Raw genomic sequence first — 18672 nt, 5'->3', positions numbered from 1 at the left:
TTCTAGCACCTTAGACCAATCGATTGGTTTCACAACATTCGCTTATGTGGATGATGTCCAATTAGTTCATACAATAGACTTAAATAACTCCAACGAAATTACTCTCATCAACCAAAAATTAGAAAAGATCAACGCCTGGCTTGACGTACAAGTCAAAACTAATGCTCTTTCCGGTTAAAGAAGGCCTTTCTCTTCAATCTTCACTAACACTTAAAAATTTTCCTATGAAAGTGATTTCTTCTCTAAAATTGTTGGGAGTGACTTTCAATAGCAAACTCTCTTATCACTTACATATTAGCTCTATCGTTCAACGTTGTTTTCACTGATTACGTATGATTAAAGCTCTAGCAAAATTGTTAGAACCCTCTTCTTTGAACATCCTAATTCACTCACTTGTAATATCATGTATAGATTACTGTAACGCTCTCCTCAAAGGCATTACAAAAAAGGAAATAAGAAGACTTCAAATAATACAAAATACCGCAGTAAAAATCATATTTAACGCAAAAAAATATGATCACATCACTCCCCTTTTACAGAAAGCTCACTGGCTTCCTAAAGAACATAGGATCACTTATAAAATACTATTACTCACTTTTAAAACCAGAGCAAATAACCAACCTGAATTTATTAACAATTTACTTATTCCATACAACCAAACTAGTTCTTTAAGATCTGCAGTCCATAACCTTTTAACTATTCCCTCGTTGACGTATATCAATACAATGAGGACTACAATTTTCTCCGTTAGCGCCCCTTCGCTTTGGAACAGTATTCCAAACCACTTACGCGAAACTAGACTTGCCAATTTTAAAACAAAGTTAAAGACATTCTTATTTCTCGATGCATTTGACACATAAACTGCCCTTTTAAGGATGATCCAGTTTCTGGAAAGGTTTTTTACCTTTAGTTTCCCTTCCTTTTGTTCTTCCCATAAATGTTCTTTTTCTCTCTATCAATTGTAGTTCCAAACCAGTGTTCCCGCTAAGCTGCGCTGGGGTGCGCTGGCGCTCAAAATATTACCTCGCAGCGCACAAGTTTCTCGTCACAGCGCACACAGTGTAGAGCACAGTTCTTCAACCGCCGGTCCGCAAACAAAATCTTGCCGGTCCGCGAAGGATTCGGTCCCCGCCGCAACGAAAGGCCGGCGTCAGCTGACTTGCAACTTCCTGTTGCAGTCGCTGTGCCGGGACTCCTGCCTTCGCCGGGACTCCTGCCTTCCACCGCGTTTGCCTCCTGCCTTGTCTCCGCACCTCCAGACCAGCAGCGGCAGCTGTGTATGCTTTTAACTTCGGCACAGAGCTGCCCCTAATCAATAGTTTAGCGCGGTTTCATAAGGCAGCCTCGGGGCCTTTGCTAGGCCGGCCCACATCGCATCATCGAAGCGGGCCGGCTATCAAAGGCCCCGAGGCTGCCTCATGAAACCGCGCTAAACTATTGATTAGGGGCAGCTCTGTGCCGAAGTTAAAAGCATACAGAGCTGCCGCTGCTGGTCTGAACTCTTGGGCCGCTGAAGGAGGGCAAAAAGCAGCTGTCCTGGAGGTTTCCCTTCCTCTCGCCTTTACAGGTTCCTTTTTTCCACCTTTTTTTTTTTCCTTCAAACGGCAACGGGCCCCAGCATCGACATCAATCAAGTAAGTTCCACTGTCAATCAAGCGGTTCTGCTCGGCCAAAGCTTCCCCTGTGACATGAGCCACCCTCAGGGGAAAGAAAGTGACCCACAAAGGTGAGGGGAAGGGGGGCAGATGATGGAAGTTGGGGGGGGGGAGAGAGAGAGAGAGAGAGAGAGAAGGGGCAGATGATGGAATGGAGGAGATGAGAGAGAGAGAGAAGGGGACAGATGATGGAAGTGAGAAGAAGGGAGAGAGAGCAGAAGGCAGATGGATGTCAGTTGAGAAGGGAGAGCAGATGCTGAATGGAAGTGGGGAAAGAACACATACTGGATGGAAGGAGGAGATAAATAAAGGGGGAAGAAAATAGTAAGATAATGGAGGGGTGAGGGAAAGGGGTGACAAGCTGTGTGTAGACACAGTGAAAAGAGGGAAACGGGACTAAATAGTAAGAAAGAATTTAATTTAGATGGAGGCAGAAAATAGAGAAGGAAGACCAGAGAAGAAAAGGGAAGAGAGAGCAGAGAATGATCAGATCTGAGTGGAGGAAATGAGAAGAGAGATATGCTAAAAACCACAGGGGGGAGGGAAGGATAGAGATGCCAGACCATGAGGGGAACAGAAGGAAGATGATGGATGCTAGACCAAATTGGGGGGTGGGGGGGGGGGCAGGAGGAGAGATGGCAGGGAAAGACAGACAGTGAATGGAAGGGGCAGATGCTGGACTGAAGAGACAGAGAAGGTTATCATGCTGCTGTACCGGGCCATGGTACGCCCTCACCTGGAGTACTGCGTCCAGCACTGGTACTTTAAGAAGGACACGGTACTACTCGAAAGGATCCAGAGAAGAGCAACTAAAATGGTTAAGGGGCTGGAGGAGTTGCCGTACAGTGAAAGATTAGAGAAACTGGGCCTCTTCTCCCTTGAGCAGAGGAGATTGAGAGGGGACATGATAGAAATATTCAAGGTACTGAAGGGAATAGACTTAGTAGCTAAGGCAGGGAGAACGAGAGGGCACTCTCTAAAGTTGAAAGGGGATAGATTCCATACAAACGTAAGGAAGTTCTGTGGTAGAAAGCAACATATTTATTTGGCTCATAACTTGCTGGCGCCCGATATTTTTAGCTCACAGTGAAAAAAGTTTGCTCACAACACCCGCCCGCTTAGAGGGAACACTGGTTCCAACCCTCCTTCCCTTTATTCCAGTTTCTCCATGTTACTAAAAATTATCTATCTCCCAGTTTTGTATTTAATTGTTTTGTTAACTTATTGTGATACATCATTTTAGTATTTTTTGTACACCGCCTTGAAGGTATGGTAAGGCGGTATAAGAAATTTTAAATACACTTGAAACTTGAAACACAATTTTAAAAGGAATGAGGATGTCCCCAGGAGGATGCACATATATGTAATGGCAATTGTCTTTCTCGAGCTGATATCGCTATCTAAAACTTTATTTTCTAGTCTCCATTAAAGAACATAAGCTAATTTAATAACTTGTGCTATTTTATGGTCCAGCAGTTTACTCCCAATTTCCCTTATTAATCTCACCCCCAATCTAGAAGAATTTTAGTATGGAATAATCAGAAGTAAAACCACAACACCAAAGGATAGTTAGGGTGCACTCCCTTTATAGTGCTGAATCTTTACAGAAGATCAGGGCTGGAGGAAAGATGCAGGGATTTGGGGTTTTTTTTGTGGGGGGGCGTGTAATAGGTCTCCTGCCAATCCCTCAATCAACCTTGTATCAGGAAGCAAAAGCAACCTTCACCTCGCTTCATGCCACCTTCATGATTATCCTTTTCTCATACTACTTCAACTGAAACTATGAAGTTGACAGAGAGGAAACTAGAACTTTCAGGGATGTGTGTAAATAGACTATAGCTAGTTAAAATGGCCAACCTCCTTAGGAGGTGTTTAAATATAGTGTATTTAGCTGCAATAGTAAACTTACCCCTTCTTTTAGTAAGGTGCGCTAGCCGTTTTAGCGCGCGCTAAACACTAACGCGTACATAGAATATAATGGATGCGTTAGCATTTAGCACGCGCTAAAACGGCTAGCGTGCCTTAGTAAAAGGACCCCTTAGTTTATATGTGTATATACGTAGGACAATTGATTTGATATAAATATGTGCATTTAAGTAGGATGATCAATGTGGCAGTAACATAAGTAGGATAATTATAGAATAATCATGCCAATATTAATAACTCTATTGTAACCACCACAGAGCTCCATATATTTCAGTATAGAGCCCATGTATTGTAACACCTCACAGAAGCTCTTTATAACTCTGTATGGTAACATCTCTACAGTAGCTCATGTAGCATAACACCTTTGCAGAAGCCCAAGTAAACCTCTCTGAATTGATTCCCCAGTCATTAGTAGTGGTATAGAAACTCTCAATAAACATAAACCATCTTCCAAAATGGAAGTACTTGAACCTTAGTGATCCATCAGGATGACTCTAGGCGTCAAGCCTCCAAATGATCTCAAGATAGTTAGTGGAAAGGCTCAGGGAAGGAGTTTGATAGTCTAGGAGCCTACCTGGACTACCAATAATTTTTTTAAACTATGTTTGTCTCCTTTCCTGTCAGTGTGTGAACAAATCCTCACATGTGCACCGACAGAAGTATGACATCTCATTCATCATACCTCTGCTACATTACTGAAATGGTGTTGCACAGATTTTTCTGACAGCACACCTTTTCCCCCTTTTTTAATAGCATGTCATTTACATCCATTTAGTTTACTGCCTTAAAGGTTCTCTCTCTTTAACGCATTAGAACACTTTGTGCTGAATCTCAGTGCACTGCTAATTCACAGTTGCAATGGTATGAGCCAAGTCAGCATTCATTCATTCTTCCTGAATATCTAATTTCTCCAACAGTAACTAGTAGGTAACTGGGACCTGAGTTACAAAGATGCATATTCCAAAGGTTTAAACTACCATTAGTAACTTTTTTTTTTTCTACAACCCCATTTGGTGGTTGTAGAAACAATCTCATTAATTGAAACAGAAATCTGGTGTCTCTCAGCAAGTGCCTCCAATACAGGTTTTATGACAGGTGATAAGCTGATACATTTATTAAAAATGATTATTTAATCTTCAAATATCATGTGCATAAGATTGTAATGCATTAGGGAACTTTTTCATTTGTAGCTTTCTGAATAGCTGCTGAGTCGTACATACCTAGGCTTCCTGTTGCAAATGCAGATTGCAATGCAGCAGCTAGACATGGTGCCATTTGCCGGTAGTAAACTGTATCTGGACAAACGCAGGCTGTCGCACCAACTGCTCCAGGCCAGCTACGGCTTGGTCGGGGAAACCCTACCAGAAACACCGGAAGAGTGAAGAGTGCAAGTAAAGGAGAAGACAGTATTGCAGAAAAGATGATAACAGTCAGCACAAAGGGGAAGAAAACAACATTGAGTGTAATTAGGCTGGAGGTAGAGTTCCTGCGTTGTTTCTTCTCTGTCCAAGATGTCACAAGAACAGTTACTGCAAACTGTAGTTTCAAGATAAACTGACACAGTCTATCCCGCATTATAGCAACCTGTAGAGATTAATACCAAAAACATGCGATTTAGTTTTACATCATTCAGTAAGTTTTGTACTTTAACTGTAAATCACCTTGATTTGGTCATTACTAAGACTGGCAATACAGCAAAAAAATTTTAAATAAAGCTTTTTGTTAGTATTAAAAAATCCTCTTTCTAATGTTTCATTCTTGAAGTCTGAGGACATTGGACATTACATACAAACACTAAATAATATTTTCCAAATAAATCTTATTATATAATCATATTCATTTTTATGGCAGGAAAGCATAGTTGCCTACATAGGGGGAAAAAAGGACCATCATTAATAAGTGATGTCTTGTCATCAACCATAACAAAACATGAAAACACATTTCCAGAGCTTTCTTCTCAGAGACATCTCTTCTGAATATGTGCTGTATTTCCCATAGCTGTGTGGCATGCCCTATCCTTGGCATTAAACAAATAGCTCAGATTCAGAAGAGAGAGCATGTATATGATTGGTTTCTCTGAAGGTGAGGGAATCACCAAATTTGTTTACATGTAATGGGTTTCTCTATAAGTAGAATCATGCAATCACACAGATCACTCTAGAAATTCAGAAAAATCTGTGCAAATGTCAGCTATTGCAATCTGTTCCTATCAAAGCTGATAGAGGCTTGACTGTATATTGGGTTTATTCAAGACAAATTTCATAGAGCTTTGAAACATTTTTGTACTATGCTATTCAATATACATAAAGTAAGACAAAGCTAGCTTGCAGTCCATTGTAGGGAGAACTGCCTCCATGCTGCAGGAATTCTGCTTAGGGAAAAAAAGATGGAAAGCACAATGGATCTATTGAGATGGAATATGATGTTACTTTCGAAATTTTGGATGGATGCTGATTGAAGCATAACTAGGGCTGAACTGTCTAAACAAGGTGAGTAATTGACAGGCCTCCTTTTATTAAACTGCGCTAGCAGTTTTAGTGCCGGGAGCCACGCTGAATGCCTTGTGCTGCTCCCAACGCTCATAGGAACTCACAGAACCTCCTGTGATCCAGGAAAATGGGGATATGCAAATAGGCCTCTGCCAAGTCCAGCAAGGCAAGAAATTCACCTGGCACCACAGAAGCAACAACTGACCTTACTGTTTCCATGCAGAAATGCACTATCGTGAGAGCTACATTTACCGACTTCAGATCTAGGATCGGCCTCCAGTCTTTTGAGTGTCATTTGGATACGATAAAATATAAGGTGTATCTGCCTGAGCCTGATTCTTCATCCAGGACTTCTATGCCTGCTAGATCTAATAGCATCTGTACTGTGGCTCGGACTTGGGCCGCCTTCTCTGGAGAATCCAGAAAGAGATCTGGAAGGTAACGAAAGAACTTGAGTTTGTACCCCTCCTGAATAATTTCCAATACCCAGCGGTCTAATATAATCTTCGCCTACACCTCCCAGTTGGTGAACTCCCTCCTATCCTTGGAGGTACAGCTTCTGATCTTGCATCAGAACTGTTTCTTGGAGGCTGCTGTCTGGCAGAATCCAAAGGATTGGGGATGCTTAGCACCCCCAAATATGAGCCTTGAAAGATCTCTGGTTTGAAGTTCCTCCCAAGTACTGGCAAAAGTGCTGAAAGCCACAAAAATTAGCTCGATCTGACCCACTAGGGGCCCTTGGTCTTCTGACAGGTAAAGCCTTTGGTTTTCGATCTTGCACACTAGCCATACGATCGCACAGCCCTTTAAAAAAAAAGCAATTGACCCTTAAATGGCAATTTGCTCAGCATAGCTTTCGAGGATGAATCTCCCACCCACTGTCTGATTCAGAAGACTCTACAGGCAGAAACAGCATATGCAGAAACATTGCTCAAGACCCTGAATAGACTGCACATAATCCATTCCTGACATAAGAAAATGGAGATATGCGTTGGCATCTGTTCCCGGAGCACAACATAACTTTGACTGGTAAGCCCGTGCAACATATGTTACTGCTGCTTCTGCCTCAAATTGCCTCTTAAAGCCAAAATCCAGCCTGCGGTCCTGTGTATCCCTCAACACCACTCCCCCTTCACTGGGGAGTGAGGTACACTTTGTAACCTGTGTCACCAGGGAATCCACCTTTGGTAGACTGAACAGCTGGTGAAATTCAGCATCCACCGGTGAAGTTTTGTCATGACCTAAGCCACCCGAAGGGGCCCTTCCGGGACCTCCCAATGATCTGTGAGCATCGTAGTAATGTCCAAATGGGAGGGAAAGCATGTGATCTGAGCCCTGGTGCTGCTCATAAGCAAGCACTGGGAGTAGAGGTCTGAGAAGTCTCTAATTCTTGGAGAAACTCAGTAATAATCTCCAAAAGCGCTGATGGCTTGAACAGCTTGCACACAGTCAGTTCCTCTCCGAGATCCAGGGCTGCCACCTGGCTGGAACCTGACTCTCCAAGACACAATTCCAAGTCTCCAAATACTGAAGTCCCTGACTGGGACAGTAAAGGCATGGATACCGAAATCACTTCATCCCAGTCCTCTTCTGACTGTACTCTCACGTCTTGCACATAGCTCTGCCATGGGGAAAATGTGTCCTTAGAGGGACTAACACCTGGTGCTACCACTGTCATGACCCGAGAGGTCACTGAGACTACTGTAATTTAGGTAAACTTCATACAACATGCTTATAAATTCTGGAGCAAAAGCTGGACCAGGACACCCAGAAGGCTCTGGCAGGTGCTCCTGCGAACCACTCTGGGGTTTCACGGTAGACTTGCGTCTGCACTTCACCTAGGACGCCCTTTCACCAGTTCCCAGCTCTAGCCAGGATTTATGACCTGGAACTCAATCCAAAAGAGACTTCATATCTCCAGAGGGACTAAAGGAGGCTGTCGGTGGCTCCCACCCCCCATCCCCCTCATGTGCTGCATGACACATGGAACACAAAATGGTCCTCAGCCGGCTATCCATTGCAAGTATGGCATGAATCATTAGTGTCCTAGCCTGAGGAATCCATCTAGACCAGTGATCTCAAACTCAAACCTTTAGTGGGGCCGCATTTTGGATTTGTAGGTACTTGGAGGGCCGCAGAAAAAATAGTTAATGTCTTATTAAAGAAATGACAACTTTGCATGAGGTAAAACTCTTTATAGTTTATAAATCTTTCCTTTAACAGTTAAAGGAAAGATTTATAAACTATAAAGAGTTTTACCTTATGCAAAATTGTCATTAACTATTTTTTCTGCGGCCCTCCAAGTACCCTATTTTTTCTGCAGCCCTCACATTTAAAGTTTAATTTCTTTCCTTTCTCAAAACTGACACATTTCAATCACCATATTGAAAATAAAATCATTTTCCCTACCTTTGTTGGCTGGTGACTTTATTTTTCTGTGCTTTTAACTTTTTCCAAGGCCTTCTTGTCCTTTGACTGTTTTTCTCTCCATCTTCACTTTCTGCCTTGCATCCATCTTTGGCATTAACTTAATATTCAATTTTTCTGCTTTCTTTTCAAAATCTACATTTCCATGTTTTACCTTCCCTTCTATCTCTCTCTTCTTCCGTACCTATTTCCATGGTCTGACATCTCTTTCTTTCCTTTCTCTCCCTCCCTCCTTCCTTCCTTCCTTTCCCCTGGTCTGGCATCTGTCACCTTCCCTCCCCCAACTTTTTATTTCTTTCACCCTGCCCCCTTCTTTCTTTCTCTCTCTCTCTCTCCATGCCCCCTTTCTTTCTTTTTTTCTTTCTCCATGCCCGTCCTTTCTTTCTGGCTTTCTCTCTCCATGCCCTTTTCTGTCTGTGTCCCGTCTCCCTTCTTTCTTTCTGTCTCCCTGTCCCCCCCCTTTCTTTCTTTATTTCTCCCTGCCCTCCTCCAAGTCACCACCATTGGGGAACAGGCCGCCACTGCTGCAATCGGGGAACAGGCCAACGCTGAGGTCTTAGCTCTCCCTGCTTATCTTCCCCAGCGCGGGGCCGACCAATTCTCACCACCCAACGTCAATTCTAACGTCAGAGAGGAAGTTCCAGGCCAGCCAAGCAGCGATTGGTTGGCCCAGAACTTCCTCCCCGACATTAGAATTGACATCAGGTGGCGAGAATTGGTCGTTCCGAGCTGGGGAAGATAAGCAGGGAGAGCTAAAATCTCAGCACTGGCCTGTTCCCCGATTGCGGTGGCTTGGGGAGGGCAGTGAGACGGGAAGGGAAGCAGATTGGGGACCCCTGCTTTAGGCGAGCCGCAGTCGCGGTCTGTACGCAATTGTCCTCTCCACAATCAGAAAACTTGTAAAGTGGAGAGGACAGATCTCGGGCCGCAAAATAGTCTCTGGGGGGCAGTGTGCTTGAGACCACTGATCTAGACCGATTTTGGTCCAACTCGAGGTGTTTTGAGGCAGATAGAAGTTTTTATTTTAAAATTGGGATATCCAATTGGCCACCATGGCAGCAATTTTAGTGTTAAAAGCAGCCTGTGGGAGCTAAATAAGGGATCAAAAAATTCAGGGAACAGGATTTTAGTGGTAGCCCCTCTGCAGCAACAAAAAGCCTTATGGCTAGAAGAAAAACCCCAAAATTAAATTTAAAATCAATACGAGCAAAACAGAATGGCTCCTACTATCTTGCGTGTAGAGAGTAAATCTAAGATATTACAGGACAGCCCAGAGGAATAGGAAGCGGAGCAGAAAAAATGCAAATGAGTCTCTCTACAAAGGATCTCATGACCAGAGATACACAACCTAAGTGTTCCAGAATGATGGTGCCTATTGCACTAGAATAAGTAATTATGGGGTAAGATGAAACAAGGGACTCCAAAGGGGAAAAAGACATCCCCAGGAAAGCAGTTGATTAAAACATTTATTGAATTAATTACTAAGCATTAAACCTGATGTGACCATGTTGCAATAAGTCTACATTCTTATCAGATATTGTAAAAATGACCAAGAATTGTTTACCAGTAAAAGACGGATTCCTGTATTGAGGCTTATGTTCCACCACAACTTTGTATCCAATACCAACAGCTGCACTATTGATACAACACCCATATCTATTAGAGCATTTTCTGTATTTTGCCAGATCTGAAAAACAAAATGATCAGAGTAGCCAAGAGTCAACCTCCAAAATATGTCATGTCAAAAGAAGACGTTAAATTTAGGTTTCTATCCATATTCAACCCCTACCACCACCAAAGAAAACAGAATAAATATATAGTATACATTACCATTCTAAATGCTCTTGTGAATCCAATGCACATTGATAGAGAGTGGAGATTTGATGAATTCAATGAACTGTCTAATGAAAGATATGCTACCATAGCCAATGGACACACTGCAATAAAAATATATTTGGTAAACAAATAAAATGAAATAGCATAATTACCTGTAACAAGTGTTATCCAGGGAGAGCAGACAGATATTCTTGAGACGGTCCGTACCGCCCATATGCGATTGCCTTCCCGCCCGGCGAGGGTGAACACTGGTGTCGATGTTGATGCAGTTTTATCAATATCTGATGCAGTTGACATCGCAGAAGTCTGAACAGACCCGAATAACTTCTGATGTAAACATTGAACCTTCAAGGAGTGCTTCTGCAGCTTCAACAGCGAGAGAAAGTCAACTCGGTGCTCAGGACCAAGGCACTGGAAACAGCTGTGTGGGTCAGTGATTGAAATGGTCCTGTTGCACTGAATACACCTCTTGAAGCTGGTAGAAGGCTTTGACATGGACGGGAACACCATTGAAGCTAAATCAAAGAACTCAATTTTTATCGAGGGTTGCATGAAAATGAGTCTGAAAAAAGATTGATGCACCCCGCAGGAACTCCGGCTTGAGAGGGAACACAGGAGCCTAGCCCCAGAAGAAAGAAATTTGAAAATTTTCAAAGGAAACAAAAGAACTAAATATGAAGAAAGTAAAATGGGAAGGCACAAAAATTAAGAAAAAAAAGCACTTTGGAATGAGCTCCAAAAAACACATTTTCTTAGGTTCTCAGAAAACTAAGAACTGATGGTCCCGCGAACCAACGCCAGGCAGGAAGGTACTCATGCATGCACAGTACAGGCTGTCTCAAGATTTCTAGGAAGTTAAAGTGACAGTGCACTTTTGAACTGTCCGTACTGGGCTCTGTGAATGATGTCATCCACATGTGACAATATGCTGCTTGCTTGTCCTGGGATAAAAAAATCATTATAGCTAGTTTTAAAATTTTTAAGATAAATTGGAGATTTGGTACATAATTTAAAAATAATACAAACTCAAAAAGTACTAGTTTTCTGTTATCCAATATAATTAATCTTGAAAAACATCTTATACTTTAAACATTGACTTTGATTTTCTTTGCAAAATACACTTTTACAGATTTTTTTTGGAAGAGCACCTTACCTATAGTTATCAAAATTCTTCTCGCAACACCAACTTTCAACAGTCGTCTATGCTTCTCCATAAATACATTCACAGTTCTTATATCCTTGGGGTAGAAAGGATTTCGAAAGATTCCAAATATATAGGCACCCTGAATTTCTTTTAAAGTCCATGTAAGTCCTAGCAATATTATAAGAGTATAACTAACAATAGCCTGAAGGCTGGTTTTAAGAAATGTTGATAGATAGAAATGCAGCAGGCTAGCTTCAGTAAGAGCTAGAACCAATATGATAAAATATATGACAGATTCTCTCCATCCAAACTTCCATCCAAGACCACCGGGTCTATGCTTGGCCATAATAACAGCTAACTGCCTGTTGAAGCAATGCTGGAATGCAAGGCCAATCTCTGTTAGATTAAGACTCAGTATGAATCCAAAGCCAGTCATGAATAGGACCACACCAACAGTGCTGGGAATGAAGTAAGATGCCACAGCTGTTCCAGCAGATACAAGGAACATTAGACACAACCTGTAGGAAAAATATTTTTAAAACAAATGCATAAGTAATCACGAAAGATTATAAATATAAATATATATTAAAAGCAAAGAACTCATAATGGCATTCACCTTATGTGGCTTGACATTGGAGAACCTCCTAGGCCAAATTCCAAGGTTTGTTCTATTCCCCATAGGAAAAGTGCATCAATTGGAGGTAGGATTCCCACCGCCCACAAAAATGGCAAAAAAAGAAATACAATGTGCAAAACCTGATTTGTACATTTTAGAGCTGGTGTGTTGACAAACCTGTGGAAAACAAAGTTTAAGTAAGAAATTATGGGGTCATTTGCATTAAGTGCTTTTATCAGACAAAATAGAGGGTGTCCTATTAGTACATTTAATCATGGATAAGAATCTTGGAATTGCATTACCACTACTTTGTCCTTGATAAAACGGCTTGATCCCTCTCAGCTCAAAAATCATTATGGGATCCTTTTAGCAAGCAACTTTAGGCAATAAAGCACTCCCAACACAACAACAAAAAAAAAACCACCCCAGAGTATTGCAAGACATGCTCAGGCGTCCTGCGGTAACTCAGAAAGCTGCACATGATAATCACATGTTAAATAATTTTTCTAGTTTTTGAGGGAGCATGTCATGGGCAGAATGAGTGTTCCTGCACTACCTATATTGCAATACCGTATGAGCCCTTACCATCCACACAATGGGTGGTAGCAAGAGCTCACATAGTAATCTAAAAAAATGGCTGCACTAAAAAAAGCAATAGCAGTAAAAAAAAAAAAATAGCCTGCACCATGCAGAAAAGACCTATGTAAGTGTACACTAAGGCCACTTTTTATCTCAGCTTAGTAAAAAGAACCTTAAGTGCTTTAAAGAACTTATAGCTATACTATCGACAGATTAGGTTCTCACCTCGGTAATCTGCGTTCTCTTTGGATACACGAGAGTCTGTACCAGAGCTGTTGATTCCCATTTCCCACGAACTGCAGAAGAATATCTTTTTAAGAACTTGAGGACTCCTCCCCTTCTGCAGTGGAGCACAGCACCCCCCTCAGTTGGTACTAAAGCAACTGAACTCCACTAATACATAAGCCAAGAGAAGGAGAGGCTTTGGGAACTTCCCCAGCAAGAAACACATCATGCTCTGCTCTGAAACTTAGAAAACAGAACAATGATCAGTAAACATTTACCAATTAAACAGAGAACAACAAACACTCTCAGGAGTAACTCAAATCCAACCTGCTAAGGGTAACAAGCAGGAGTTATGGGACCCCCCAGGAGGGGAGAGAAAAAGGGGGCCTCCAATACCTGACACACATCTATTCCTTATCTTATATAAAATAGCACAGGTCTGCGATGGACACTGGCAATGTCTGAGGCAGAAACCAGGTGAATCAAAACAAGTCCAGCGGGGGAAAAAAAATGAAAATAATAAAGAAAAAGCAGAGCCAAGCCAAACACACCTTCTGAGTTTGCTTGAAGAAGGAATAACTGAGGGGGGGGGTGCTGTGCTCCACTGTAGAAGGGGAGGAGTCCTCAAGTTCTTAAAGAAATATCCTTCTGCAGTTTGTGGGAAATGGGACTCAACAGCTCAGGTATGGACTTCTGTGTTTCTGCAACAGAAGTTATATATTATTGGGGCTTTATAAATACTATCATACGAAATATGAACTACATCTAGATACTGTAGGCTGATCTACAGATCTGTAACATCTGTGTACCGCAAACTGGAAATTCACCTAGAAGATATACAGGTCCTTTTACAAAGCTGCTCTGCCAAGCAGCTTACACCAAATGCTGAGCTGCCCATAAGAATAGAGCAGGCGGCTTGGGCATTTAGCATGCACTACTCGGTAGTGCATTTTTGTAAAAAGATCTGATAGGCTGTTATAAAATAATCTGAAGATCAAAAGGCATTGCCTAAAATGTGTTCTGACTAGAAAGCGACCATGGCAGTCAAGAGTTGTCTCTAAAGTAACTAGTTCTGGCATTGCAGTCAGGGTGGAAACATTTTAAAAGGTTACACCACCTCTCCTCTCCTCCAATCAAGAAACCTTATATGTAAGAATCTCAAATACATTATGAAAGTAAAAAGATACCTGTTTGCAAGATCCACTGTAATAAGTGCAAAAATATAGAGAGGTCTCATTAGAGCTGTAATTTCATAAGTATCTTGTGCTTGGAATGTAGCAGTCTCTGTAGCTGTATTTATAATTAATGAATATTCACCAATGCATATAGTTACCCATCCAAAAACAAAGATAATAATAGTTCCACCAATATTACTGTAAAGTGAGGTTATTCTGTTTGGTAATAAGTACCATGTTCCGAGCCCACAAAGCACCCCAGCAAGAACAGAATGAAAGAAAATGTTGGCAATAAATTTCTTGCCTGGAATTATAAATTTAATGGTCTCTGAGCTAAAACAGTTTGTAAATTCATACTCATCTTCATCTGTCAGGGTATTTTGATGCTGAAGTCTCTCTACAGTCACAGTTTTCCATTTTGCATACAAACTTATCAACTGGATAATAAATGCAGCGAGAAGCATTAAACATCCAGAAAGTACTGCTGTGTAATAATCCTCCAGAATTTTTAGTTGATACAAAAGAGTTCCTACACCTCCTAATACCCATGGTGTCAGGAAAAGGATTATCTGATTAATGTATATATAGGGAGGGGCACAGTATCCCAATTTGAATCTGGGACCTCCAAAAACAGTCTGAGGGAAACGCTTCCAAACAAATTCTTGTTTGTAATCATTTAGCAAAGGAACATCTGGACCCATTCTCATTACTCGGAATTGCTAGGGTAATCTCATCCTTCATATAGGACAGCTACACCTGTCAAAGAAAAAAAACATAAAATCACATTCTCCCTTAAACATAATTTACAAAATTACAATTTATCTTCTCTGCTCAAAGATTTCACAAAGGTCACAATCAAAAGCATGAATCAATGTTGCAAGATGAATGTTCTATAGTAGATTCAAAAGGGTATGTCATACATAATTCTTTACACATATAGCAATATGGCCAAAAAGCCTGTGCCCTATGCTGCTTATTTTGAATGGGGAAATTTGGACTTACCTGATAATTTTTTTTCATTGATTTCCTAATCAGGACTTATGGGTTCTGTCCTCTTACTAGCAGATGGAAGCAGAAATTCTGAAGATTCCAGTGACATAAGGAGTGGTGCAGCTAAAAATGCTAATGCCAGAGGCAAAGGAGAACCCCTAAGAAAAAAAACCTGAATAATATTCAAAACACAAAAACACATTTGTAACAGAACAACCACTCTTTAAGGAGCCTCTGCAGAACTAAATACATACCAAATAGTATAAGACATGAGATCTCCTGAAATCCTCGATCTTTTAGAGTGTGTCCTAGACTGGTCTAGCAGAAATCAAGAAAAGGAAATTAAGCCCAAATTTTACCTTCCTTATTTGGCTGCTAGACCAGTCAAGTTTCAAGTTTTATTAAAATTTGATTGAACGCTTATCAATAGTTCTAAACAATTTACAAGTTAAAAAATAGAGGATACAAAATGATAAATAAAATCACATATATAAGACATAACAAAAAAAAATAATAATAATAATAACTAACCAATAACAAAAGGAGAAAGGAGGAACTACAATTCTTAATAGGATAGAAAACATGTAAGGTAATAACATCAGGAAAGGGAAAAAAATAAAGAAAGAAAAATAATTAATTAAAAAGAAAGAGGGCAGAGTTAAAAATCCTGAGTTTGACTGCTGATCAACTGACATTAGTCTGCAAAGGCATCTCTAAAGAGAAAGTTCTTCAATGAACATTTAAATCTTTCTAATGAGGTTTCCTCTCGTAGATAGATGGGAAGTAAGTTCCAGATTTGGGGGGCTGTAACCGAAAAGATGCTCTATCTCTTGGGCTGGGAGAAGAGAAGACTATCTCAAGAATGCTGTCAATTCTGGTCCAAACAACAATCTTATATTGTTTGACAAAGGAATACAGGGACAATCAAGTCACTGCCTTGCAAATATCTTCTGGGGCCTCCAATCTAGCTTCTGTTCACAAAGCTACCAATAATATAATCAATTTGCAGGAATCGAGTGACCAACTTGAGATCCAGAATGGACCTCCAGTCCACTGAGCCGTACTTTGGCATGATGAAGTATAAAAAGTATCTGCCGAAGCCCAATTTGTGTTCAGGAACAGGTACAGGTACCAAGAGACGCTACAAAGTAACGTGCACCTTTGACTCCTTGTCTGGCCAACCTGCGAGTCCAAAAACAAGCTGGAGGCAGGCAAAAGAAAACAATCATATGCCTCTCCAGAATGCTGTTCAGCACCCATTTATCCGAGGACAGGCGAGTCCACTCCTAGTAAAACTGAGCAAGGTGGCCCTCTGGAGGGCTGTTTAGGAGCAATAGCTGCCCGGGATCCGGATGTCTGAGGATGGCTGGAATGGAAGAGTTATCATGGGGACAGCATCCCTGGGAATATTTCTTGGAGTAAAAGCCAGAGGATCTCTAATGAAAACGGCATGAGGGATGAAAATTACTACCATCCCCTTCCAAAGTCTGGTGAGACTTGTGCACAGTGAGAGACTTAGGGCAGTGATCAGCAACACCAGCCCTGAGGTCATCCAGACCTGTCCCAAAAAGAAACTGACCCTTGAAAGGAAGTCTGTTTAAAGTGGCTTTGGAAGTAGCGTCCCCAGCCAAAGGACTTAACCAAAGAGGCCAGCATGCAGACATTGCAAAAGCATCAAGAACTCGAATGAGATCAGAAAGGACATCCACCACATAATCCACACCGTCTAGCACTAGCTGGGCACAGAACTCTACTTCCACAGAGAGCACCCTGCGCAATCTCGCATGACAGGCACAAAGGAGGCTGCCACCGCCTGGTAACCAAAAGAAATCACTTCTAAATTTTTTTAAAAATATATAAAGAAAACCACCACTGTGCGAGTGGAGTCCTTAAACACTACTCCAACACTAGGGCGGTCCATATGCTGGGTATCTTGCGCCACTGCAGAATCTATAGTGCTCAAAACTTCTGAAAAGCAGGAGTCAGCAAAGAAAGCATAGACATAGCTTGAGAGAGCCGGAAAGAGCAACAGAGGCATCCTATTGTCCTGTAACCAGACCAAGAAGCTGTGGATGGATGGAAAAAAAATAATTTATTTTTTTTTTTTGCTCTTGCAGAACCCTAGCAATAAAATGGTGGACAAAGCCATGATGAAAAGGCCTGCTGATGGATGGGTCCTCACCAATCCGAACTCTCAGGAAAACTGTGTTGACCAGTTAAAGCAAGGGTATCAGCTGGATCCAAAATAAAAGCAGCATAATATCTGTATGGCACAATGCAATCGAGCTCAGCCATAACCGAATGAGAGGACTCCTGAAAAGGGACCTCTGCCACTGGCGCAACTAGTTTAAAAGAAACCGACGCCCCCTTTGGCTGCATCCAACGAGCTGGGTCCGAAGAATACACTTATCAGTAATGTAAAGGAAGCAAAATCAAAATAATATCAACTGTAGGCAATTTTCATCTAACCTGATTTTGAGCAAAATTGACATGTATTGAAGAAGATAAGAAGCTTTTATTCAAAAATCGGGATATTCAAGATGGCCACCATAGCAGTAATTTTGGCACTAAAAACACTTTTTTGAAGAGCCCCCCCCCCCTGATTTTGTTGTGTGGGCCATCAGATCTCTACTCACTGTGCCATGCTTTGTGTTGGGAACTGCATAGGCTGACACTGCAGCCAGCTGAAGGGGAGAACCTCTATCTCAGGCAAGCCTGGAAACAGTACTGCTTCCTTCTTCCGATTGCCTCTCAGTCCCTCCAGCAGAACTGAGACCTCAACTCCTCACTGGACTCGTGCGTGTGCCTGGGGAGGAAACGCAGTTAGCCCCAATCCTGGAGAACCGCCATGGAGCTGCTCCCAAGGGATCGGTGACCGAGCTCCCAAATTATCAGTGCAAGCTGGCCAAATGGGTGCACTGCCAAGCAGTCAGCCCCTTGACTACAGACTTCTGACTAAAAGTCTGTGTTCTCCCACAGCCAGAGATGTCCTGAGACCAGGAGCCTCTGCAGCACCAAAAAGCCTCTTGACTGGAAGATTTTAAAAAAACCATGAAAAATAAAGAAATAAACATGAGCAGAACAGACAGGCTTCTATCACCTCGCATACAGAGAGAACAACTGAGGAGTACAGGACAGCCAAGCGAGAAGGGAGGTGGAGCGTAAAAATGCAAATGAAGCTCTCTAAACACACACCCCATGGATGAAGGTGCACAAATCCAATGGTTCAAGACTGACATTCATATTGAACTAGAAATAGTATTTTCTGTCAGCCACATGCCTCCTTTAGGAGGTGCTACGCATGGGTAGAATAACTACCACACAGCCTCTAGCTTGATTTAGCTTTTTGCTAAGCAGCAGAAAATCCGCTAAAGGTTAAAATCAAAATTTATTTCAACTAATTTCCATTTTCTCTAATCACATAGGGGATCATAACCCCCCCACCCCAAAAAAAAAAAAATTCAAAAAGTGGCCTAAATCAGTACTTGGATGATCAAAAAGACAGATCGTCCAAGTACCGATAATCAAAGTTGGTTTTAGACATATCTAAAACCAGCTTAGGCCTTTACCCTGCCTCTGAATGCCCAGAGCGAAAAAGCACAGTTACTTA

The 18672-nt window shown here is 41.7% G+C and overlaps 1 protein-coding gene across 3 annotated transcripts in view; it reads right to left on the bottom strand.

Annotated features, from left to right (window-relative positions):
* Positions 1-18672, bottom strand: part of PCNX4 (pecanex 4) — an 89651-nt gene that overhangs the window by 51951 nt on the left and 19028 nt on the right. For all 3 annotated transcript variants that reach the window (XM_033952491.1, XM_033952493.1, XM_033952492.1), the window contains 6 exons: positions 14085-14828; positions 12094-12270; positions 11487-11995; positions 10328-10434; positions 10062-10184; positions 4802-5165 (listed from right to left, as the gene is read on the bottom strand). In XM_033952491.1, coding sequence (XP_033808382.1) covers positions 4802-5165; positions 10062-10184; positions 10328-10434; positions 11487-11995; positions 12094-12270; positions 14085-14779 — 1975 coding nt within the window. In that variant the 5' untranslated portion in view covers positions 14780-14828. The remainder of the gene's footprint in view (positions 1-4801; positions 5166-10061; positions 10185-10327; positions 10435-11486; positions 11996-12093; positions 12271-14084; positions 14829-18672) is intronic.

Source organism: Geotrypetes seraphini, chromosome 7, assembly GCF_902459505.1.
Source record: "Geotrypetes seraphini chromosome 7, aGeoSer1.1, whole genome shotgun sequence".
Lineage (NCBI taxonomy): Eukaryota > Metazoa > Chordata > Amphibia > Gymnophiona > Dermophiidae > Geotrypetes > Geotrypetes seraphini.
This window is presented reverse-complemented; position numbering and strand designations above follow the sequence as displayed.